This window comes from Peromyscus californicus, unplaced genomic scaffold, assembly GCF_007827085.1.
Source record: "Peromyscus californicus insignis strain IS unplaced genomic scaffold, ASM782708v3 Scaffold_17__1_contigs__length_78620276, whole genome shotgun sequence".
NCBI lineage: Eukaryota > Metazoa > Chordata > Mammalia > Rodentia > Cricetidae > Peromyscus > Peromyscus californicus.
The window spans coordinates 29,055,135-29,079,662 of record NW_026294469.1 but is presented as its reverse complement, the minus strand read 5'-3'; the positions used below and the strand labels follow the sequence as shown (position 1 = coordinate 29,079,662).

Here is a 24,528-nt window from a genome sequence, read left to right as displayed (position 1 = left end):
GATGTCCTCCTGGCTCTGCCCCTACCACCTGTGGTGGGTGAGGGAGCTGACCCTCCCCCTTACCAGCTGCGGCACTTGGGAAAGTGCGCCTGGCACCTCACCTGGGCAGCAGAGGCAGAGCTGACCCTACTGACAGGGTGCGGGTAAACCGGCCTAAGAATGAGCTTGGGAGATCTGGCCCCGCCCCTCATCTGCCATGTGGTGGTGTGGGTGGGGGAGAGATGCCCTCCCCACCTCCTGCCCCTCACCACCTGCGGCAGGTAGGAGAGCTGGCCCTGAGGTTATATGAGTGGGAGAGCTGTCCGTGTCTCTCACCAGCTGCAGCACTCGGGAGAGTGGCCACTGCACCTTGCCTGGGCAACACAGTAGAGCTGGCCCCGATAGATAGCCCGGGTGTGGGAGAACCGACCCCGAGGGTGTAAAAGCAGGAGAACTGGCCCCGCCCCTTGCCCATTGCTGCAAGGGGTGAGCTAGCCAGAGCAATGCTGGAGAGCTCACTCTGGTGGTGAGAACAAGGGAGAGCTGGTGGGCTCATCAACCCTGCAACTACCCAGGCCCAGAACCAGGGTTCTGAGTTGGCCCACCCCAACATCCACCCCATCTGTGATCTGCTGGAGCACGTGAAGGGGCCCAGCCTGTAGATCCAAAGCTGCAGGATCTCCATGACACAGGGCAACAACAGGATATCCAAGAGGAGACCCAGTGAGGGCCCAGCATCGATAGTGTAGCAGAAACCAGAGGCCTCGAACCAGACCAATGATGCTTTGCAATGAACACTTGCAAGTAAATATATATATATGGATAAAAAGGTCTACTGCATGACTCACTGTGTCACACACTACAGCTTCCATGATGAGATTGATTTTTCCTATTTCCTCTTAAATGTTATTTTATTTTGTGGGGGGAGGTTGCAAGGGCAGAGGGTGGGTACAAAGGGATGGGAAATGAACCCTAGAGATCACAGGACTGCATGGGAAGGGAACCAGACTTCCTTCTTGCTACATGTATCTGTCTTTAGAGGAATTGTGAAGGTTACCTACCTGGTGGGAGCAGTCACAGCACCTGCTGGGCAGAGCACCCCGCTGGGCAAGGAAGGCCCTGGCAAGTCAAACTCATAGGCGGGCGGTGTTTGCCCGACTACTTAAGCTATTTCAAAAATGAGAGTTAAAATGGAAGAGGGGATGCAGAGTGGTACAAGCTCCTTGTAAAAATAGTCTGGCATTTCCTCAAACAGTAAATCTAGAGTTACCACGTGACCCAGCAATCCCCGGAGAAATTATCTTTTAAAAATACTCAAACACGGATGTCAACAGAATATCATTCTTAACAGTGAAAAAGTGACAACAAGCTAGCCCGTCATTAACTGGTGGGTGTCTAAGTAAACTGTGGTACAGCCATACGATGAAATACTACTTGGCCATAAAAAGGAATAAAGTGCAGATACACGTTACAACATGGATTAACTTTGAAAAACACCATTAAAAAAAAAAAAAGAAAATACAAAGACCACAAACTATGTAGTTCTATTTGTATGAAATATCCAAAGTTTAGGGGTAAAGCATCATGATTACTAAAGGCTATGGGATTCACCTTGTGTGTTTTGGGGGTGTGTGGGAGGGGGTGTGATATCCTGGAAGTAGATAGTGGTGAGAGTTGTCTCACTCTGAATATACTACTCACCCACGTCAGGAGCACAGCTGCCCCAGCAGTTAGTGACACCCCTTCTGATTTGTCTGTCGGGGGAAGCTGTGCCATGTTACTCCAGCCGGTCTGGGCAGGGCACACTCACCGAGACACGGTTCGGGACAGTCTTCAGCAGGCCCACTGGCATGCTGGTCTGCCAGGTTTGCAAGCACCCGCTGCTGACAGGAGAGGTGGCTGCACTGGCTACTTTCCGTGCTCTGATTTGCAAAGCACCCGGAAAGACAGTCAACAGAGCCAAAGCCCCAGCATGGGGCTCTGGACTCAGGGAAGCACGGAGCTGGACCACAGCCTCATCAGGACACGCGCAGTTTCAACTTTGGCCCAGGAGGTCCAGGCTGGGAATCTCCCTGCACTGTGTGCTGCGTTTCCCCACTATGTCTACCCAAGCCTGACTAATAGGTGGGCAGAAGGCAGGGTGTGGGATACACCTGGTGTCAGGCACTCCGGATGTGCCGACAGGTTCCAAAGACATAAACAGTGCCTACCGCTAGCTGATGGACAGTTCGTCAGGCTGGGCCATGCTAGCCAAAAAGGAAAAGCCATCCTTGTTAATGGACCGCAGTGCCATGGTCTTTTTCTAAGATGGACACAAGCTCTTGACACTAATAAGCACAGCACACTGAACACCTCCTATTCCTCAAGTACTATTTCAAACCCACAATTTATATTAGCTTGATGTCATTTGACCACACCCTGCAAAGTGGGCGTGTTATCGGCTGTGACAGAGAGGAGAACCAGGGCACAGAGAAGTGACGTCACCCCTTGAGGTCACATCAGAACAAGTGGTCAGGCTGGGACACGCACTGTGGCCTGGCTCTAGGGTCAGGCACTCGTGTGCTGCGGAGGCACCTCAGCTGCCCTATACTTGTGCTGCTCCTCAGTCACATGGGGAGAGGCGGGTCTAGGGCCAGGCAGGGGTGGTGCTCAGTCAGATTGGTGTGACCTTTGCCTTCCCTGCGCCTAAGGCAAGGGGTGGCCAGAACAAATATCTGGGTCCTGGAAACAGGCTGCTGCCTTTTTGTCTTCCTTTGAAGCAAACAGGACGAACCGCTTTTAACCCTGAAGGAGAACTTTACCCAAGGAAAACAGCCATCACAGAAACCTGGTGTTTGCACAGGGGTCCAGATTTTCCTCTTAGGTAAATAATTACGCCAAGCCACAGCTTCACTTCTCACTATCAACTATGTTTCTAGGGAGGAAGACAGAAAAGAACTGGGAAAATGGTGCACCAAAGAGGTCCGGACCACGGTTTTATGGAGTGCCACAATACATTCTTGCACCTGGATGCCACAGCAGGCCGCTGCTGGGGTGTGATGTCACATGAGGGCATCTGTTCTGTGCTCACAAGTTCAAGGGAGGAGGAGGAGGAGGAGGAGGAGGAGGAGGAGGAGGAGGAGCAGAAAGAGGTTTACTGGCCACCTGGTTGTCTGGGGCAGGAGCCGTGCCTGCTGAAAACAATGCAGGCCCAGATCCCAAGGGTAAAGAATGACAGAACAGGTGACCTTGAGCTCGACCCATGTCTCTGCCCAGCTGCCACCAACCTGTATTCCTCTCCCCCCGTCTCTGACCATCTAGCTCACAAATGTGAAACACCAAGGCCAGGTACAATCTCACTCACAGTTCCAAACATCTCAGTGACTAGGTGTCGATGTGGGTCTACCCAAGGTAACGCCTCCAGAAGTCTGACCTGGGGGAAAGACTCCCCCTACCCCAGGTAGGAACTTCCTTCATCTGCTTCCCTCCATTGTTGTGAGATGATGGGAAACTCACCGTTATCGAAGATGGTGCCTGCCGTGAAGGAAAGCTCAGAGTCGTGTTCGGCTTTGCAGGCATACAAGGCCTTTGCCTTCCGGAACGGTGTGCTGTGTAGAAAGGGGGAGTTTATTTAACATTGTTTTCCACCCCGAAAACCCGAGAGTTCATCTTTCTTCTTCCCTTTTCTTGCAAGCCACCTAGTCCTCCCCTCCTGGGAAGAGTCTGGACAAGGCGGCCAGATGGCCAAGCAGGAGGTGGGAAGTCGCAGAGGCCACAGGAGAAAACGGAGTAAGAGTCAGGAAAAGGCCACACTCTAAGGCCACAATTCTCCAAGGTCATCTTGTGCCCCAGAGAAACTCTACCTGGGAGTTACAACAGCTGGGCCTGGGAAGGGAGGGAGGAGCTTTCAGAGACAGAGTGCTGGGGGTAGGAAGGGGTCACAGGGCTCTGCAGAATATTCCCAACAGTTACTCTTGGAAGCTGGCAAAACCCAGTGAATCCAGCAGAAACTCCAGCAGAGCCAGGTTTCAGCCCAGGCGGGGGCGGCCGTGAGTTCCCCCAGATGTTCTCCATTGCTGGTGGGGCAGCATTCCAGAGCTGGAACTCCTCGGCCCCCAGGGCAGGCAAGGATGGAGGAGGAGTGTGAGGTAGTGTGTGAGTACACGTGTGCGCACCAGTGTGGGAGTGTGCAGAGGAGGGGGAAGAAGGGACGGACAGAGGTTGAGTCTGTGTTCTGCTTGGGGTTCTCTTGTTCAGTGAATACTGACAATTCTCTCTCCATGTTATCAGAATGCCCTTGAGGGCATTTAAATGTCCTATCAACTTGCATATAGAACTCTAAGCAACAGAACTGAAACTGAAGTGTTTGTATGTCACTTTCCAAGTGATTATTACACACAGCCAGAGTTGAGGCTGGCAGATTTTTGTGGTACCGGGGCCAATCTTTGAGCTCTTGAAGGCATGTGGTCTCTGTCGTAACTACTTCATGCTGCACTGCTGTCCACAGCAGCCAGGGACAACATGGAAACACACCAGTGAGGCTTTGTTCCAGTCAAAAGTTATCTACCACAAAGTAGGGGCATAGTTTGACCATCACAGGCCATATAAGGTGCAAGCCTGTGTGTCTTCACGGTCATTTGTGAGAACAGGGTAATTTCACTCTTTTCTGTCAAGTTTGACTTGGGCACCTGATTATTCTCGGCAGTCCGTAGATTTTTCAATGGTCAAAATGACATCGAACTGTCAAAAGGGCTGGTCTTTATTTGCCACAAGTGGCTTTCTCTCTCCAAGTCATCTGAGGGAGTACACTTTGGAACTCAGAAGCACAGGTTTTAAAAAGCCACAGTGAAGAGCTGTGTCATTGAATTTCTCCTCACTTGACAATCTGAGAGCCTCACGGAACTGGTAATGCCCCAGGTCCTGGGGTGCACTGATTTCTAGTGCCTGAAGAGGGGTCTGGTCTCAGACGAGGTGGGGTGTCTTGGGTCTGCCGAAACTGCGATTGCTTAGGGACACCGAGTGCAAGGACTCATCGGGAAGGACGAGTCATGGATGATGCCAACTCAGAGTGGGACCGTTCCTTCCAGCCCTGGGTCCGTGAAAATGGAAAGCCACACAGTCGAAAGAGTGTTGTAGAGGAGGGGGAGCAGAGTTGGTGGTTATCCAGAGGGTGTGGCCAGGGAAATGACAGCTTCCTGTAGCTCTCGCTGGCTTTCTCATAGCCTCGGGATGATGCTGGGAAGGGGAGAGCTGGGAAAGGGGAAGAAAATAATACAGGGACACTGGGGAGGAGGCAGAAAACCTCTGGTTTTCATCAGCTCAGCTGGAAATCAGCTCTCCTGGTCTAATCTCAGTAAACAATAAATGTGCGTGTCGGCTGGCAAGGGCCCAGCAGTCAATGTATAGCTCTTCACAGTGGACAAGAAGTGCACTTCTCTTTCCACCTCCTGCCCTGACCATGGGTAGAGAGCAGCCAGGAGGCCGTGAAAGGGGCTAAAATAGCCAAGCATTACACTGTCCAGCCTGAGGAGCCTCGCACAACATGCAGGGTAGAAGGAGAATCCAGGCCAGGGGAGCCAAGGTTGAGACCAGGGCTGCGTCTGAGGACAGAGCAGCACAGGTGGGCGCAGTGTGAAGAGACCAGAGAAGGCAATGTTTCTCTGGATGTGGTTTTCCTAGAGGTTACTCATTAACCTTATGAAATAAAGGTAACAGGACAGAACAGGAGCTGCCCAGGAAACAAGTAGGACTGTCTGGCAGCAGACAGCAGAGACCATGGTCTCTATTACCCACAACTATTAGTAGAAGGGATTAACTTTCCACCAATATTAAAATTTTGCAATTTAGTGATAAAATGCCAAGAAAACAATGTATTAAAAGTAAAGAGAGTGTTTTTCTCTAACAGGTAATTGACAGCTGATCGAAGATCTTTCCCCGACTATCTAATGGTGTACAGAAAATAGAGGGGGGTGCAGAAGCGGGGGACTTGTGTATGTTTGCACACACGTGTACATGCACATATTCGTTGTGCTGGGATCAAGTGTAGGGTGCCATGGATATTGTAAGCAAGCACCAATCTGCACTTCTAGCCTTAGAGGCCATGCTTTTAAAGGAGGGTGTTCCCATTCCCCAGAAGTAAGGTCACCAGAAATTAAGGGACACCTAGTCAAATCTGAATTTCATATAAATAATGTATGCTTTATATATACACATATACTAAGAAGTGTCTTTTTAATTTATCTTCAATTCAAATTTAACTGAGTAGGTTGGATTTTTATTTGGTTTGCGTATCTGCCAACTCTAACTGGGGAAGTCCTGTCCTGTTAAAAGTCTGCCATTGCTATAAGCCTGACAGCTCCCTCTGAAAGTTTCTAAGGCATTTGCTTTACAAGAAGGGTTCCTACCAAAGCAGAGAGATCCTGTCGACTAAAGGTTTGGGTTGAGAAGCTTTGGTTGTGACTGAAGCCAGCACTCTTGGTTGTTTGGCTCCCTACTATGCAACTGCACACAGCTGGGGGAGGTTTTAGCAGTTCCCACCCCAGCATTCTTTAGCTCTCAGCTGGGCCTTCAAGGGCATGAGCAACTCTGGAACCTTCTGCTGGTTCACTTTTAATTTTTGCCTCTGAGCATGGAACGAGGCCAGGAAAACACTCAGAGGAATTTCCCTCAAATGCCCTTGCAAGCTTTGCAGAATGACAACCCACTCTCTGTGGTGCATGCTACTGGAGGAGGAGCCAGCCTGCGGTGACTTGATCATTAATGCAGTTTCCCAGGGCCCGAGTGCAAATACAAATTAGGGGTCCAATGTGGGGGCTTCTTGGAAAGTGGATGGGCAAATAGAAAAAGCAAGGGCAAATGTCAAAGGGGGATTCCTCCAGTGTCTAGCTCTTCTGCACTGTAAAAGGCACCTCTACTTCTGAGCTTGGAACAAGAAGCTCAAAAAGTAGACTGGATGGAGAGAAGAAGCCACCCCTATAGGTCTCCAGGACCCCTAATTAGGCCTCATTCAGAATCTGTTGTTAAAAGCTTTGCCAAAGGAAAGAAATCTGAGGTTTTATGTTCTGTCAGTAAATCTGGAGAAAGGCAACACTAGACCTGAACCACGGATGTACGCCCTCACCTCTTGGTTATACACTGTGACAGCCATTAGGGACTATGACCCACCTCTGGTCTCCTAGTGGGCTACCTTTCCAGCAGGGTTCTGATCTGTGTTTATCTTAGCATAAACATGTAACTCAGTGACATCCAATTTCAAGCCCTATCGTGGCTTGTCTATTTCAAAATGACAGATTCCTTAAGGATTGTGGGACATCTTCACAATAGTGCCCTTGTAACAGAGGCCAGAGGGGGCAGTACTGTGTAACTATTTACTTGTGTCTAGGCTAGCCCCATTCCCCTAATGCCCAAGGCTATTTAGTAAGTAAATGAGTCATGGTAGTTGTTCCTTCAAGGTCCTTGTGGGTCAATGAGGGACCAATCTGGAATAATCTATATGGTTTCTGGTGTGCTGGAAAGTAAATGTCTCCTAAAGTGCCTAGCAGTTGCCTAAGAAATAACTCACAAATAGTTTAAAGTGTTAAGAAACAGGATCTAATTTTTACTTTATCTATGGGGGGAGGACAAAACAATACACAACCCCGCCATCTTTGCCATCACCCAGAACTAAACTAGGTGGGAAGCCACGTCTCATCCAGTAGAGCCGAGGGCTGGGATGGCACAGAACCTTAACCGGGGCTGCCCAGGTCTAGAATAAAAACGCCGGGCAGACAGCAGGAACTCCTGACTCTGCCCTGGCTTTCATTCGATGAAGTGACCATTTTCTTTTTCCACAGTGTGCTTCAGGCCACTTCTCTTCTCATTCTCATCTGAGTATAGAATGACACAACCGATGTGAAGATGCCCAAAGGGAAAGAAGTCATGTGCCTGCATACATGGAGAGCACGGCTTTCCTGAATGGTGAGAGTCAGCTTTACAAAGGAGGTAGCCCTCGCTGATGGACCCACTCCTGAGGAGAAAGGGCAGTATGCAAAAATCCCGCCGAAATCAAGAATGCTTGCGATGCTTCTACCTGGACCCTGCACTTTGGCTTGTTGAATGTGGAGGCCAAGTCTGAGAGCTGCCCGTCGAGTGCCCCAAACAGCAGAGGAAGTCTATAGGATCTTTATTCCATCCTTCCCTGGATTTGAAGAGTTTCTTTTCTATAGAGAGCCCAAGAGCAAACCCATGGCACTTAGCTGTGGAGCGCTCCAAGACAGGACAGAGGCATGGTCTTCTGGGAGAAGAACTAGGTCAAGCCACTCACCCTCAAAAAAATGTAGAACCCATTTCCATGTGCACTCAGAGTCAGAGTTCATGATCTACAGAGACCGAAGTGGGCTGGGAGGCCAGGAGACTCCTGGAGTACATGGGGTGGAGGGTAGGAAGGCAGAAGCCCTGAGCAATCTAAAGGGCAAGTGCTTCATGTCTCAGTCTTTTAGTCTGTGTTATAGTCTCCTCTCACTCAGCGGATTTGGTCTGTGACTAGATGTCAGTGCTCAGGGCTATTGGCCCAACCCACAAGCAAATGCTGCCAGATATTACCTGATAAACATGTGACAAGGAAAGACCAGTGTGTGTATGTCAACACTGCTCCCTAGGATATTGTCTTCAACCAAAACGTGGAGAGCCCACACGATTCCAAAAATAATTCAACACAGGAGTGCTGGTTTTTGGAGATCCCTATTCCCCAAATCCAAGCACCAGATTAATTCAGAAATGTGGGTAAGGGTTAGAAAGAGTATTAAAAATGCCATGCAAGGCCATGCGTATTGTGCCTCTTGGCTTGGTTTCTTAGGATGGAATCATATGAGAGCAGAGGAGGCAACAATGTCCCTGACCAGCTCTGCATAAACGGGAACAGGTCAGTCACCATCCGTAGTTTTACCTGGAGTCTTCACGAACTGCTTCTTCTGGCCTGTCAAAAAGCAAGTGCAGGTTTGGATGGCAGGGAACAAAGTTGACGAGGAGGCTGAACACTGCATGAAGAGAGGACCAAGCCAATGAGAGAACAACAGCAGCAACAGGAAATCAAACCAACCCTGCAACAGACCTGACGGGGGATGAGTCGCTGGACGTGGATGAGGTGGGCATAGGGCTGGATGGCGCCGAGAACATGGGCCATGATGGCGAGAGGGGTGAAGTTGGGCTTGGATTCGGGGGGCTGCAAGACATAACAACCAGAAAACTCATCAGCACATAGGGAAACCACAATGGGAGCACAGGAGGTTCATGGGAGGCCAAATGACAGGGTGCTGCAGCAGAACACAGGAGCACCAAGGGCCAGAGGCATGCTGCCTAGTCTCCATGCTCCAGGTCGGTCCTTTGCGTCTTCCAAGGAGTGCATTTTACCTGATGTCTGGATGCACAAACATGCCCTTTCACCCCATCTCACAAGGGCTTTCTAGGTGACTCAAGCTTCTCCACTATCTATTGTACCACTGGCCACTGGTGAACATGTGCTGGACCCACATACATGAATCTGCATCTCTGTGTTTTGTTGCTTGCTCTGTTACACACTGACCTCACTCTCGGCCAGCCTTTAGCCTTCACTGTTGCGTGCTTTCAAAGTTACGTCTCAGCAGAAATGAATATTTTTCTGGGCCACAAAGGCCATTCAGCCAGAAAACAATTTCCTGTTTACATTTTCAACTACATGGGCTATGTGCCATGGGAGATCTGAGTGTACATTAGGAACATGCTAGGGAATAGAGGCAGAACAGACACACACCTTTCAGAGACAGCACTTAGGGCTGTGTGCAGCTCCCTGGGGCTGTGCTGTCAGGCCTGTTCTTTCTCTTGTTCTGGATTCTGATGTTCAAAGAACAGCCTCAGTAAAAACAGTTTTAAAAAAGGAGCCCAAACCTCGAATTTGTCCATTTTATTCTTTTTTGTTGTTGTTGTTGGTTTTTCGAGACAGGGTTTCTCTGTAGTTTTGCGCCTTTCCTGGAACTCACTTTGTAGACCAGGCTGGCCTCGAACTCACAGAGATCCTCCTGCCTCTGCCTCCCGAGTGCTGGGATTAAAGGCGTGCGCCACCACTGCCCGGCTCATTTTTTTCTTTGATGGGCAGCTGACCAAAGGTTTTGAGAGGAAAGGTTGAAATCATCACAATCTGGTTGGTAGATTTTAGTTGGCCACGCTGGCCATCTGACTTATTTCCGTAGATTATGCAAACATCTTAGCAACTAGGTGAAATTACATTATGTCACAGAAAGTGCAAACACAGATGGCTGACATGATGTGGAAACTAGCTAGCCATACAACCACCTTCAGGCCCCGAGTCTTAGCTGGCTGCTGGACTGTTCAAATAAAGCTCTTTATGGGGACGGGGGGAGGAAATGTACAGGAAGACAGCTGCAGATACTGAGCAAGAATACATGCATGTCCTATATCAGGGACTGTGCTAGGGTTACACCAATTCAGACCTGATACTGGTATTGAGTGTGTGTGTACGCTGTAACATGAATGCCTGTGGCAGCATTCAGAGAAAACTCTGTGACAAGTTCATATCTTCCAATGAATCTGATTAAACACTTATTAAATGTCATCATTGAGTATTATATTTCTAGCACATGTATCCCACAGGGAGGAAGTTTTGTTCCTTTCACGGTAGCTAGGTTGTCTAAGTAATTCCTGTAGGGATTAAAGAGATAACTTGTGAGTAAACTAGTGGCTCTCACTAAGCTGCCAAACAAGCCCAAAGACAGGCACTGCTAAAATTTCCACTGCGCAGATGTGAAACCCTGGGCTACGGTAAGGCTTGCCAGCCTTTAAGTGACAGGGCCAAGATTCACTCAGTGCCCCGACCCAAAGCCTGGGCTCTCGTTGTCAGTGTTCTATGTCTGCAAAGCAGGCGTTACTCTGCTCCTCTAGGCCTGAAAAGCTTCACAGACCCAGGCCCAACATTAGCAATTCTCTTAATCACTGATTTATGAGTTTCCTTCAGATGCCTGCCACATTTGCAAAGAATGGAAATAAAGCAGCAGACACAGTAGGACTCAACACATAGTAAATTCCAATAGACTCCACAGTCCAGCCTCTATTGTCCTGTCTGGTAGACTCATATAGCAGATGGGAGTCATGCAAGGGAAGAAATGAAATTCAAAGAGTAGATTTCAATCTATCAAAGACTCATTGCTGAGCACCCAGAATGAGCAAGACAATAAGAACAATTCGCCAAAGTTTCTGGCTTTAAAGAGCTTACAATATATTTGACAAGATGTAATAGGTTAAGAAGAAAACCAGCAACAGAGACAGTAAGAATCATTAGAGGGAGGTCAGGGACTATACTGTAAATTAGCATCTACTCCTGGTGACTCTCACTTTGGGTCCAGGAACAGCTGTACATCACCTATGCTATGCAGTCTTCCTTGGCACTTGGGCCAGCAACTGAGGTCATGCTTTCTCAGGCCTCTCTCTGTCCCACTATATAACGTGCCAGTTGGTAAGGCCTGGAAAGAACACCTGAATCAGGGCCCAAACCAGTGAAACAAGGGGAGGGTCAAGAGAACAACTTGGGCTCAGAGGCCTGGGCTAATCTGTTCCTGTTATAATACCATAGGGTAATTCAAAAGGATCTACAAAGTAGTTTAAAATTACTTCTATATTGAGGAAACACCTCTAGCTTCCTATGTCATCTGTAAGGGAAGCATAGTCTTGGAATACAATATGGGGTTCTGAATCTTGTTTTACATCCTCAGACGTCTCAGCAATTCCTGGCCAGGAAACCATGGCTGAAATTATCTGGGGGTGAGGTTGGAATGCAGGGCATTCATAACTGTTCTAAGAAGTGATTCTTCAAGTCCCATGTCAACTGCCATAAATATTATCTGCACTTTTTAATGTCTAACAGCATTTTATTTGCTTGTTTTAGTCATAGCAATAACATTTATTTGCTATGAAATGACCACAGTTTAAAATCTATTACCACTGTGCTGGTGTACATGAAGTAATAAACTGCATACTACACAAGACTTTTTATGATGTTTTCAACTACTAAAGCTATTATGCCTTTCATTTATACTTCAGGGACACATCATAAATGTCCCTATCAACAACACCAGTCCACATTTTTTTATATACTGAAGATGCTTATAACAACAGAAGGGTTGTATACATAGAGGCAATCATCTAACAGACCCTGAGACACACTCTTTTAGCTTTGATGGAATTCATACAACATACACGAGGGACTTACAATGCGCAGGGATGACAATGATAGCCCATCTGTGCATAATCACCAATATCCTCTTCACTACAGCAGCGACTGGTTACCCGTTACTTATTAAAATGACAAGCGTTAATAACAAACAAACAAAAACACCCACACCATAATAATCCCAAACAAACCAGGCCAACAAAAATTGGTCAATTTCACCTTCGGCCCTAAAACCTCCAATAAAAAATTCTCCGTTCTTTTCCCACTACTAAAGCCAAACACAACAAACAACCAAGGTTAAAAACAGGAGGAAATAACTTTCTAACTCCAATTTTAGCAGATGACCCTTAAAGATTTCTTACACCCCTCAGCCAGCTGGGTATTTCCCAGCTGAACACCCCAGCATATTTTTTACCCTAAATATTTCTGGAGTCCTGCCAAAGCCTTCATCAAGGCCCAACTACAGCAGTAACAGCTTCAACTTTAGCATGGAAGCAACACTTGCTGGGCTGGTTTGTCTCCAATTGGAAGGCTTGCATCAGCTGTAGCATGCTGGCCCATGGTGTCCTCAAAAGGACTTGTCAGCCTAGGCAGTTCCTTTGACATTATGCACAGTGAGAGAATAACAGTTTAGGAAGATAAGCCCAAGGCTTGGCAGCCTGTGAGGTTGGAGCTGATAGTTCAAGTACAGTGTGTAGTAATGTCATCAGCTCGACACCCTTCTGTGGTGACTCACTTGAATGATGGAACTTGTGATGCACTGGCCAGGGCATGCTGGCCATGCTGTGAATAGAGCTACCTGAGCAGGCTCCTCCCAATCCCAATAGAGATGCAGCAGACCCTTTCAAGTTTTCACACCACTGTTACAGAGCTTGTATAAGATGGAGGGTGCTCTTACTGGAGACATAGGCTTGCCAATAAAAAGAAAGTTTGTCTTGGGCTGGGGATGTACGCTGTAGTGTGTTTATCTAGGATGTACAAGGCCTTGGGTTCAATCCACAGCAAAGGAGGCATGGAGGGAAGAAAGTTAATCTTTCTAAATTCTTATAACCAATTTATGGCTTTGCAGAAAAATGGAAAAATACTGAAAACAAAATAGCAATGAAATTATATATACTTTGCACAACTGATAATCACTGTTAATATTTTATCATAATATTATATACATGGCTAACAGGCTATTTTTTAAAGTTACCCACTATAGGGATTTCCAATGTCATTTAACAGGCTTTGGAACATTTTTCATTGGCTACAGAGCATTCTATTGTATGGTATACCTGATTTATAGCTATTCTCTCTGGGTGTACATCCAGATTGCTATGCCCTTGTAGCTAGTATAAACAGTGCTGCCATCACATTCTTGCAGAGGATCACTGCCTGTGTCACCAATTGTTTCCTTAGCATAAATTCCTGGAAGTAAAGTTAGTGGGTAAAAGGTTAGGTTCTTCTTTCAAGGGTCATGATATATCCTGCCAAATAGCTTTTTTTTTTTTTTTTTTTCAAAAAGCTCCAGCAAATGCACTCTACCAACACAGAGCATTATGTCCAAAGACTCGACATGTTGTTTTCGTTTAAGATTAGCTTAGATGTCCCCCTTTCTCCCAACATTTCCAATAATGTACAAACAAGTGTGATTTCCTCCCAGTGTTCTGTTTTTACATGGAAGCAATGTTTAATTTTCCAAAGGGCATTATGCTGAAAAGTGAGGAAAGGACACCAGCATATAGACAGATGGACAACCACACCTAGGGACATTGAATGCCTGGTCTGATTGTGGGGCTGTGCCAAGAGAAATGGGAGTAGTGAGTACTCTGCCGGCTCAGAACTCTTGAAGACTAAATAGAAGGAATGAAGAGGGGCCAAAGGCTCCTCAGCTAGCATCACACTGTGCAGAAGACATAAAACTTGTATTTATGTCTCTGTCAGAAGTGGCCAATAATCTGTACCCCACATGTGTGTAGTTCAGGCCTGGGCCAGGGCTGACCTTAATAGTTTATCTCTCCTTCAGACCTGGAATTGGGACTGAAGCCATTAAGGCCAAAGGGGGTAGGTATGTCTTTATTCTCTCCCCAAAAAAGGAGAAGGAAAAATCAATAGCATCTAGGTAATGTAATTCTAGATCAGTGAGTGCCTCTTCCCTGGAAAATATCCCTTTATGACTTGAATTAGAATATCACAAAAAGAGAAAGGAAATAGAGCCAGTTGGGTAAATATGGCTGAAAGCAGCACTGGTCAGTAGGATGACAATAATGGATCAGAGAAAATGACACAAAAATAAAATTATAATCTCTTGATGAAAACTGAAAAGCAAAGGTTCTTTCATGTATCTACTCAACCTTTTGAAACAGAAACTATGTATATGCCAACTGCTATAGAATAATACTTTTGTACACTGTGAAGATATATTGCTCTCATTGGTTTAATAAAGAGCCAACTGGCCAATGGGTAGGCAGGAAGAGGTTAGGCAGGAGAGTAAGACTGAGAGAACGCTAGGAAGAAGAAGAAGGGTGAGTCACAAGCCAGACAGAGAGGGGGCAAAACAAGCAAGAGGATGGGTAAATGCCACAAGTCATGTGGCAACATGTAGATTGATAAAAATGAGTTAATTTAAGTTGTAAGAGCTTGTCAGTACCAAGCCTAAGCTATTGGCCAATCATTTATAATCAATAATAAGCATCTGTGTGGTTATTTGGGAGCTGGCAGGCAGGACAGAAAAGTCTGCCTACAGCCAACCTTTGGGATCTTGCAAGATGTGTTTTCAACTTGAAAATGGGAAAAAAGAAAAGAGCTCATATGCTCCTGACCTTCATCCTGACTTATGTTTGTTTCTTTATGTATTTATACAGATTCTTTTTCCTCATCCATTATACTTTATATACATTTTAAACTGATAAGTATAGAGCTGTTCCTTTGTTTTAATAATGCTAGCTGACAAAATTCCCTTAAGGTCTTAACAATTATGGGCAGTTGTTTTCAAAAAATACTTTTCTAATAATTTACATTAAAATACTTGACTAATCCACAATATAGTGATTCTGTTTTCCAGCTCAAAAAATTCTGAAGGATAAATTTCAAGTCAACTTTAAACTCTGATGATGTGGGTGAAAATGGTGAGTAACTCCAGGGTTTAAAGAAAACTGACAATCTTAGCAGAGGGTGTCTATTGTCCTTAAGGTTCTCTCAGTGAACAGTGTGAATCTTCTCAGGTGAATAGTACAGAAATGAGTCAGAGAGAGAGGAACTCTGAATTTTAAATGAGATTCCTGGACAAGAATTCTAGTTCAATTGCTCACTTCAAAGAAAACCCCCAATGGAAGGAACTAGAGGTGCTGGGCCCAGCACTTCAGTTGTGCACATGGTACACAATACACAGTGAGCTCAGTCTTCCCTTGTTTTAATCACACTAAGATACATCAAAATTGGTTCCTAAAATTAAATATATTTGTTCTCTTTCAATCAAAGAAAATTCATGATTTATAATGCTATTTGTAGGACATCTTAAGCATTTTTTTTAAAAGAGGAAGCACTATGAGAGTTTAACATTGACTATTTCAATCTTCTGTCTTACAGTCTAAGGTACATCAATTGTTAGGATGTCAGGGAGGCATAAACATGGCTCTTAAAATGAAATTTGCAAGCATGGGGAAAGAATGATGCAAATATAGGACTTACATATTAAATTCTCTAAAATAAAATAACTGCAAAATGCCCTTCTGTAAATAGTACTAGAATAACTGGATATCCAAAGGACATTGGACATCCTATTTCATACCATACAAATCAAATGATTTCCAGATAGATTATAAATCTTAATATCAAAGGCAAACAATACAGACTATAGAAGATAAATTCAGGGTTGGATTTATCCAATGGAGTACTGTAGGAGGACTTTTCTTTCCCACCTGCCAGCTCTCAAATAACCCACATGGAGACTCAATATTAATTATAAATGCTCGGCAGATAGCCCAGGCTTATTACTAACTAGCTCTTACAACTTGAATTAACCCAATTTTCTTATCTAAGTTCTAGCACATGTCTTGTTACCTCATTTCATACACATCCTGCTTTCTCTGTGTCTGGCTGGCAACTCCTGAGACTCCATCCTTCGTCTTCCCTGCATCCTCCTAGTCTGGCTCTCTTGCCCAATCTCTTCCTGTCCAGTTATAGGTCAGTCAGCTCTTTATTGACCAATGGTAGTAACACACATTTACAATGTACAAAGATTGTTCTACAGCAGAGTACTGTAAGGGAAAATACAGGTATACTTGACTATATTAAAACATTAACTTTGAGCCAGGTATGGCAACATGTGCCTGTAATCCAAGTGCTTGGGAGGCTAAGGCAGGAGGACTATGAGTAGAGTCCAGCTTGGGCTACATAATGAGTTCAAGGCCAGTATGACCCTGTCTCAAAAGAAGAACAAAAATAAGCACAATCCTACCCCCCAGTAACAAGTGTGTTTTCATTAAAAGATAATATTAAGAGAGGAGAAAGATCTATGACATGTAAATAAATGTGGAACTCATAGCTAGGCTACATGAATTATTACTATTAGTAAAAAAAAAAAAGGCAGAAATTGGGCAAGCAACCTAAGACTTTAAAGGGGAAACTAAAGAAAAAGTGCTGTGCTTTTCAGTAAGCCAGAAGAGTATGTGAGAGCCATAGCAAGAGAATCCTCTACCCATACAATGACTAGAAGGTGGATATCAAATCCTGAGAATGCTGGAGTTTGTGATGTGGAACACCAAAAACCACCATATTCTATTGAAGGAGAGATAGAGACAAATGGCTACACCCATTCTGATCAAGGTGAAGACGCCATCTATGGTCCAACAGCAGCTACCTTTCCAGGATGTACCCTGGAGGACTATGTATGTGCATCTCCAGACACACATTAATATGAGAAGAATATGACAATCAGGACTCAATGGCTCAGGTAAAAAGTGCTTGCCCGGTAAGCATGAGGACCTGAGTTCCATTCCTAGAACTCACACTAAAAAATGCTAGGCATGGGGCTTTTACTCGAAGAAACCGTGCTGGTGAGGCACAGACAGGCAGATTCCTAGGGCTCAAATGGTCAGCCACCCAAAAGTATCTGGAGAGCTCCAGGCCAATGAGGACAGAGTATCCTGTATAAAAATAAAGAATATGGCTCTCGGGGAGCCACATCTGAAGCTTTCCTCTACACCACCTACCCAAAATGTGCAGCACAGTTAATTTGGAAGAGTAAAAAGTGAGACCCTCAAATTTCAGGAAAAGAAGAACAGAAAATACTTTTAGCATCTTGATACATTTTACTACATAAAGATGATTAAGTTATTTGTACATGAATGGCCCTTAAAATAGTAGGGCAAGAGAGACTTAACCGCAAAACATTTTAATACAATACTGCTTTTATGAAAACATGCTGTCTTCATTATTCCCAGATTCCCCATTACCAAATTTACCTACTCTCTATAGTTTACTTATAACGCTGAAACAAACAAACAAACAAACAATTGGGGTGTGTTTAGGGCAGTGAAGTATCTGCCTAGGAGAAGTGAAAGCTGAGTAACAGCTTGTGACTGTACTCCGACAAGGTAAAGCTCAGCCTCCTCTTTGCAACTTTCACACTGTAAGTGTTCTTTCAAGATCTGTGTGGTGCCACATCTTTGTAATTCTTAAAATTTTAAATTTTATTTTAGGTATGTGAGTATTTCACCTGCATATATGTATGTGTACCCCGTATGTGCCTAGTATCTGGGGAAGTGAGAAGCGGGGTTGGATTCCCTGGAAATGGAGTTATGGATGTTTATGAACCACCATGTTGGTGCTGGAAACAACCTGGGTCCTCTTTCTTGAGAAACAAGTGCTTTTAACCACCGAGCCATTGCTCCAGCGCCCCTCCTCCCTGTGTGTGTGTGTGTGTGTGTGTGTGTGTGTGTGTGTGTGTGTGTGTGTGTGTGTGTGTGTTTGCGTTCCTTATTGAAAATGTCACTTTTTAAAATGTTCCCACCTTTCAGCATACTACTGATGTGCTTTCTGATATTCCTAAGCACCAGGTGGCTCTGATGGGCCTCACAAGAGAACATGTGTTCAGGGTAGCTGCAATCAGGCAGAGATAACAAAGCTGTGGATCACTGAGTATGTTAATCAACAATACTAAAGGAGGGGGTCTTACACAGAAATGCATGTAAACCATGGTTTCTATCAATGAAATGATGAAAATGTTGTGACTAGGAGTTCTCACAGGAACCTTAACTTGTATTTTCCTGAGGATCAAAGACTGGGGCACTGTTCAGTTCTGTGACTTCACAGTGTGACAAGTGCACTTAGGAGGTAAAATTATCAGTCAGAATAAGGAACTGATTACTGCAGACACCAGATCTGCGCTCACCATCATGGAGAGAGAGGTCAGGGACAGAGAGAAGGCCAGAGGCACAGATAAGGCAGTCTGAACTTCCAGCCTGGGTGGTGAGTAAGTGGGCATTTGCTGAATGACAATTAGTAAGTCATAGTCCCATATCTCATGCATCTCTTTCACTATAAAATACGTTTTAAAGCTGGCTTAAAGCACAGACGGTGTGACATGCTAGTCACATTTATTCTCCGTAGGTGCTGAAATTAAAGGAAACTTGTAGTGTGTGGGGGTTAACATAAGTTCTATGTTTTAAGTAGTTTTAGGTTTATACTAAAATTGAGCAGAATGTCCAAAGTTCCCTTGCCCACAGACAGGCATAGTCTTTGTACTTTTAAATCATTTTCTATATTGTCTTCTATTCAAAGTATTCATTGTACTCTTTAGGATGTTTGAGAAGGTCAAACATAGTTTAGACTTTGTGGCACTAATCCATGGTGTGGATGGCATTTCCAATTGGCAGCTCCCAACGGACACTGTTCTCTACCTTTTCAGTAAAGTGCAATTAAGAGATGTTACTGTCCGGCTTCTATGCACACAAACTAACCTTCCTATCCCGCCCACCACTGAGAATTTATGCTGACTATTCTAGAGATTTTTTTTTTCTTTAGTGAAGTTATTACAAACAAATCCACAGCCTCTTTTCTTTACTGGCACATGGGAAGTCAAGGAGGATGTCTCTGATGTCACATTCTGAGTAGGCTGGACAATATGTTAAGGACACAGGGAGAGGCCGGACCATCTGGCACACTTTTCTATACAGTCTACTCACATGGAAGATTTCCTGTTTGGACTACTCAGAAGTGAAGAGGGAGAGATTTTTAATAAGAGCCTAAATGTCAGCTAGCGAAAACAAAAGAATATCTAAAATTAGAAGTGGTGGTCCCAGATTTTTTTTTTCAGCTTTACAGTAATCCTATAAAGATAAAATAAGGAGCCTAAAATAATTCACTGTGTTCAGAGCTTCCAGCAATGGAAAAAGGGCTTCTGCTAATGATGATGTCTAGAATGGTTACTTACAGCCACACCACAGTCCAGATACCACAAAAGGCTTATGAGGCAGAGAGGTAAGGGGAGACCAACTCTGAAGAAAAGGCCATGGTCTCCAACTCTTTCCTTCCTTCTAAGTGAACAGCTGACTCCCTTGAATTCTGCTGTTTATTCAGTAGTCTACTGATGTGGAAAACTGTTTTGTTGATTTCAAGGAACTCGAACTTTCTCTCTACTGTTTCTATGCTCAGCACCTGGCCCTGCTCCTCCAGCGTAACCACAGCAGCACACTCCTCATCTCCACACTTTCCATGGGTGCTGGTGCACTGGTAGATGCCAATTCAGGGGTGCAGTGGCCTCTACTGCCATCTCTGTGCCCTTGTTCCTTTAACTCTGAGGAACTTATTGACTTGACTGTAAAAAATTTGAATGATTTTCCAGCAAGGTCACCTTTCCACTAGGGGAAAAAAAAGATAATTTCAACATCTGTGAATAAAAAAAAAAATAGAAGGAATATGATTTTCACATTCTCTTCTAGTTCTTATGCTTCAAACATGGAGAAGTCAATAGAAGTAAGTATAGCAAGACAGTATTAATTATGATCTCACAAAATTAATTAGCTTTTATGTTTCTGGTAAATTTGAGGTGGATTCAAATTGACTCTGGACCCCCTATGTGTTACTAAGAAAATTAACACAGAAAACAAAATAATTTTATATTACTTTTTGCTACTTCTTTAAGAATTGTATGCAGTGTGTTTTGATAATATTCACCCCCACCTCCAGACCCACTCCCCCAATTTTGTGCCCCCCCATGAAGTGTAAATGCTTAACTTAGAAGAACGATTCTGGTGATAATTTCAAAAGATAAATCTTACTATGAAATTTCTCTGCTTGATTTCAATGCCTCCTCACTGCTCACTGACAGTATAAAGACCAAGACATTCTCAGAGGAATAGCCGGCCTGGTTTCTGACCTGTCCAACCTCATCCTATAGATAAACAGACCCCCAAACACACTGCGTAATAAATGCTGAAACTTCCCACTGTTTCCTAAGTGTAGCATAAATAAATTCCTTCCCCTGGGGGAGCGCCGTGTGGAACTGTGGTTTACTAGCACAGAGCAGCTTCCCCAGCTCTGTTCCTTTGGTTCACTGATGTGGGATGGTCTATATGTCAAATGTGTTGCTGATTGGTCAATGAATAAATCATTGATTGGCAGTGGCTAGGCAGGAAGTATAGGCGGGACTAAGAGAGGAGAAGAGAGAGGACAAGAAGCTGGGTGAGGGAGACACTGCCAGCCGCCATCAGGACAAGGAAGATGTAAAGTACCGGTAAGCCACAAGCCACGTGGCAAGGTGTAGATTAATAGAAATGGATTAATTTAAGCTGTAAGAACAGTTAGCAAGAAGCCTGCCACGGCCATACAGTTTGTAACCAAAATAAGTCTCTGTGTTTACTTGATCGGGTTTGAGCGGCTTGGGACTGGCGGGTGAGAGAGATTTGCCCTGACTGTGGGCCAGGCAGAAAAACTCCAGCTACAAATGGCGTCCAACGTGGTGGCAAGAGTTTCCACCTAAAAACTGAGAAAAAGGATTCTAAAACGGAGCTAAAAACAGTTCCTAATTGTCTCTCTCAAATGGGCGGCAGCTGCCGGTTTGAGCTACTGGCGGGTTGCTGGCGTGCGCGCTCGACCTGCCGCCATATGGCGGGAATGAGGCCTCTGCAAATGGCACATTAAGCTACATTATGGATTTAGCCTTTGCTAGTACAAAAAAAAAAGAGGTTTCTGGGCTACACGCTGCTTGGATAAAAGCATAGACCCACGATGGCTCCCAGAGCTGGCGGTAAGCATACTGCCGCCATGTTGGGAAGCTGAGGCGGGCGGAGCCAGTAGCCACAGCACCAGCACCGTTTCAGGCTTAGAAGGCTGCAGCTTAAAACAATAGATTCACAATAAGACAGATTCAGATGTAATAGTTTAAAATGTATGTAAAATATACGTAGGCTTGAAAGAAAAAAAAAGGTGATATATACAGTATAGAAACAAATACATGGTTTTAAAAAATAAAGTCTTTAAAGAGACAGTAAAAGTAATATAAAAAATAAGCCACGTAGAGATGACTATTACACAGAGAGTCTGGATTGTGTTGTCTTTGGGATTCTTAACTACAGAGAGATATTTGATTGTAAAGGAAGCTGAGTTAAACCAGTATGTATATTTTAAAGATACTTTGACTTCAAAATTTGGATGTAAGGATATGTTGCTTTGGAAAAGAGTCTCTTTTGTTTCCACAGAAAGCAAGAGGCTATGGATTTGTTCCAGATTAAGACACATCAGGTTTGACCAGCCAAGACCACCTGAAAGGTCTCCGATGACACCATGGCCCAGATGATCCAACATCCAGAACCGTTTCAAGGCAACTGGCTCAGATGATACAGCCTCACGGACTACTCCATGATCCTAAAATTTTCTTTGTTTCCCCAGAAGATACAGCGCCCCCCTCCAGCAGGAAGTAGTAAGAGAAGCTACGCCCAAATTCCCAAATATACCAAGCTGACTTTGGAGATGTGTAAAGGTTAAAACCTTCCTTTTTAAGAAAAGAAAAGGGGAAGTGATGTGGGATGGTCTATATGTCAAATGTGTTGCTGATTGGTCAATGAATAAATCACTGATTGGCAGTGGCTAGGCAGGAAGTATAGGCGGGACTAAGAGAGGAGAAGAGAGAGGACAAGAAGCTGGGTGAGGGAGACACTGCCAGCCGCCATCAGGACAAGGAAGATGTAAAGTACCGGTAAGCCACAAGCCACGTGGCAAGGTGTAGATTAATAGAAATGGATTAATTTAAGCTGTAAGAACAGTTAGCAAGAAGCCTGCCACGGCCATACAGTTTGTAACCAAAATAAGTCTCTGTGTTTACTTGATCGGGTTTGAGCGGCTTGGGACTGGCGGGTGAGAGAGATTTGCCCTGACTGTGGGCCAGGCAGAAAAACTCCAGCTACAGTTCACCTGGAGAAGTTCTTACCCATCCCCAGTGCCTCACTCATATCACTGCAGGGAAGCATGGAACCTAAGCTGGACAACCAGAATTCTCCCCAGCAGCACAGCAGCTGGTCCACAGAGAAGCCATATCTGCTCATCATCTACTTACGGGGGGTGGGGTGGGGGAGTCTAAACACTCTCCTTCCTGGATCTGACACCTTAAATGCAACAGAATAGAGTGAACAGAGATTTTTTTTCTTCACTATCACGTGGCAAATATTTACCAGCAAATGAAGTTTTACAAAGAGAGGGATGAGAATCAAGCATAATAATGGTAACTTGGGCTACTGGATCCAATTGTACTTCCGGTTAGATATGTTGTGAGACTTCTTAAAATGCACACTTACAACTTTTCTCTCAACCCTCCAATCTACTTAGGTTTCCTTCATTTGCAGATTTCTCATAGGAAGGATCCCAAACCTTCCCCACATTTCTGTCCTCTGCCCTGCTGCTCCACTTCCATGCTACTGGGGACTGAACTCAGAGCCTCATAGGTGCTAGCTGAGCACGCTTATCCAGAGCTATAGTTCCAATGCTGTTTTTTTGGGGTGTGTGTGTGTGTGTGTGTGTGTGTGTGTGTGTGTGTGCGCTACAGAGTCTTGCTGTATACAATCCAAGCTGGCCTTGTGGTTTTGAACTTGAGATCCTCTTGCCCTTCTAAATTCTATGATTACAGCCACCCCCATTCTACCTCCATCTCTTCTTACCTTCCCCCTCCCCCTTCTCTTGAGACGTATCTCGTGCAGCATGGGTTGGCCTGGGACTCGCTATGTAACTGAGAATGTGTCTGAATTCTTGATTCTCTTGACTGCAACCTCTCAGGCACTGAGACTACCAGGCATGAGCCACCATGAGGGCCCTCCCCAAACCTTTCATCCAAGGACCAGGAAGTAAACAGTTTAGGTGGCAGACCAATAAGCAAATTTGAGGCTATTATGTAGACGCCCTCCCTGTATAACCATTTTAAATGTTAACTGTTCACCACTGCGTTTTTTCCTAATCTCACAAGCCACAAAGAAAGCAAACAGGCAGAAGCGTAGCCCTCCCTCCCCTGTCTGGACCTGGCCCAGGAACGTCAGATTGCCATCCCTGGTGTCACATCAGCTAGCTGACATGTTGGTGCTGGCACTTCTGCCCTTGTGCTAGTCATTGCCTCTCCAGTTACTCAAAGCGTGCTCCCCATGCCACCTCCTTCCTGAGGCTTCTCTGATATCACACGGAGTCAAGCAGTTGCATCTTTCTCCTCTTAAGCCTCCAGGACTAAATTTTTCTACCAGTCTTGACTCTATCTTGTATTGTCATTATTATATCCTCTTTGAACTTCTTATGCACTATAATAAGTTTCTTTGAACTGGCAATACTCAAAAGCTCTATTAAAATAGACTCCACAGCCTTAAAGCAAAACGTTTTGGGAAAATATGGATCCACCAGAAACCAAGGGCCAGACTACTGGCTGCCAGGGAAGCAAGACATTCCAGAATCAGAATTATGCAAGGTCAAAGGGAACTGCTTATTCTGGTTGGTCATAACGGCTCTGCAACTAGCTGCTTGTTTACCAGCCTAGGACGATTATGCTCAAGAAATGACAGCAGGGGAGCTTCCCACATTTCTTGTTTCTGGTAGGAAAAAGGGGAGACAGAAATGCTAGATGAATTTCTGGGCTTTGGTATTCAGTTTCAGTCATTAGTGGCTTCATTCTTCCAACTGGATAATGTGCTGGCTGCCCCAGGTCAGGTCATACATGCGTGCCCAGTACTGTGACTCAGATTTAATTGGTGTGACATGTATGCTTTAAATCCATACTATTTTTAAGTTCTTTAAATTGATCTCTCTAATGAAATATACACATCTACTCTTGTCCTTTCTAAATAATAAAATTTCATTATTACTAAGGAAAAGAAAGTTCATCCATGTACCATTTAAAATTAATTTGGCTTTCTCAATGC

The 24,528-nt window shown here is 44.8% G+C and overlaps 1 protein-coding gene across 7 annotated transcripts in view; it reads right to left on the bottom strand.

The window, feature by feature from the left end:
- The window catches only part of Arhgap26 (Rho GTPase activating protein 26), a 729,500-nt gene that overhangs the window by 11,611 nt on the left and 693,361 nt on the right, over nucleotides 1–24,528 (bottom strand). For 2 of the 7 annotated variants that reach the window (XM_052742060.1, XM_052742064.1), the window contains 3 exons: nucleotides 9,047–9,157; nucleotides 8,882–8,911; nucleotides 3,475–3,566 (listed from right to left, as the gene is read on the bottom strand). The exons of 1 other annotated variant lie outside the window; for it this stretch is intronic. In XM_052742060.1, the coding sequence (XP_052598020.1) occupies nucleotides 3,475–3,566; nucleotides 8,882–8,911; nucleotides 9,047–9,157 (233 nt within the window). The remainder of the gene's footprint in view (nucleotides 1–3,474; nucleotides 3,567–8,881; nucleotides 8,912–9,046; nucleotides 9,158–24,528) is intronic. 4 more of the 7 variants (XM_052742061.1, XM_052742065.1, XM_052742062.1 and 1 more) reach the window with 2 other exon arrangements.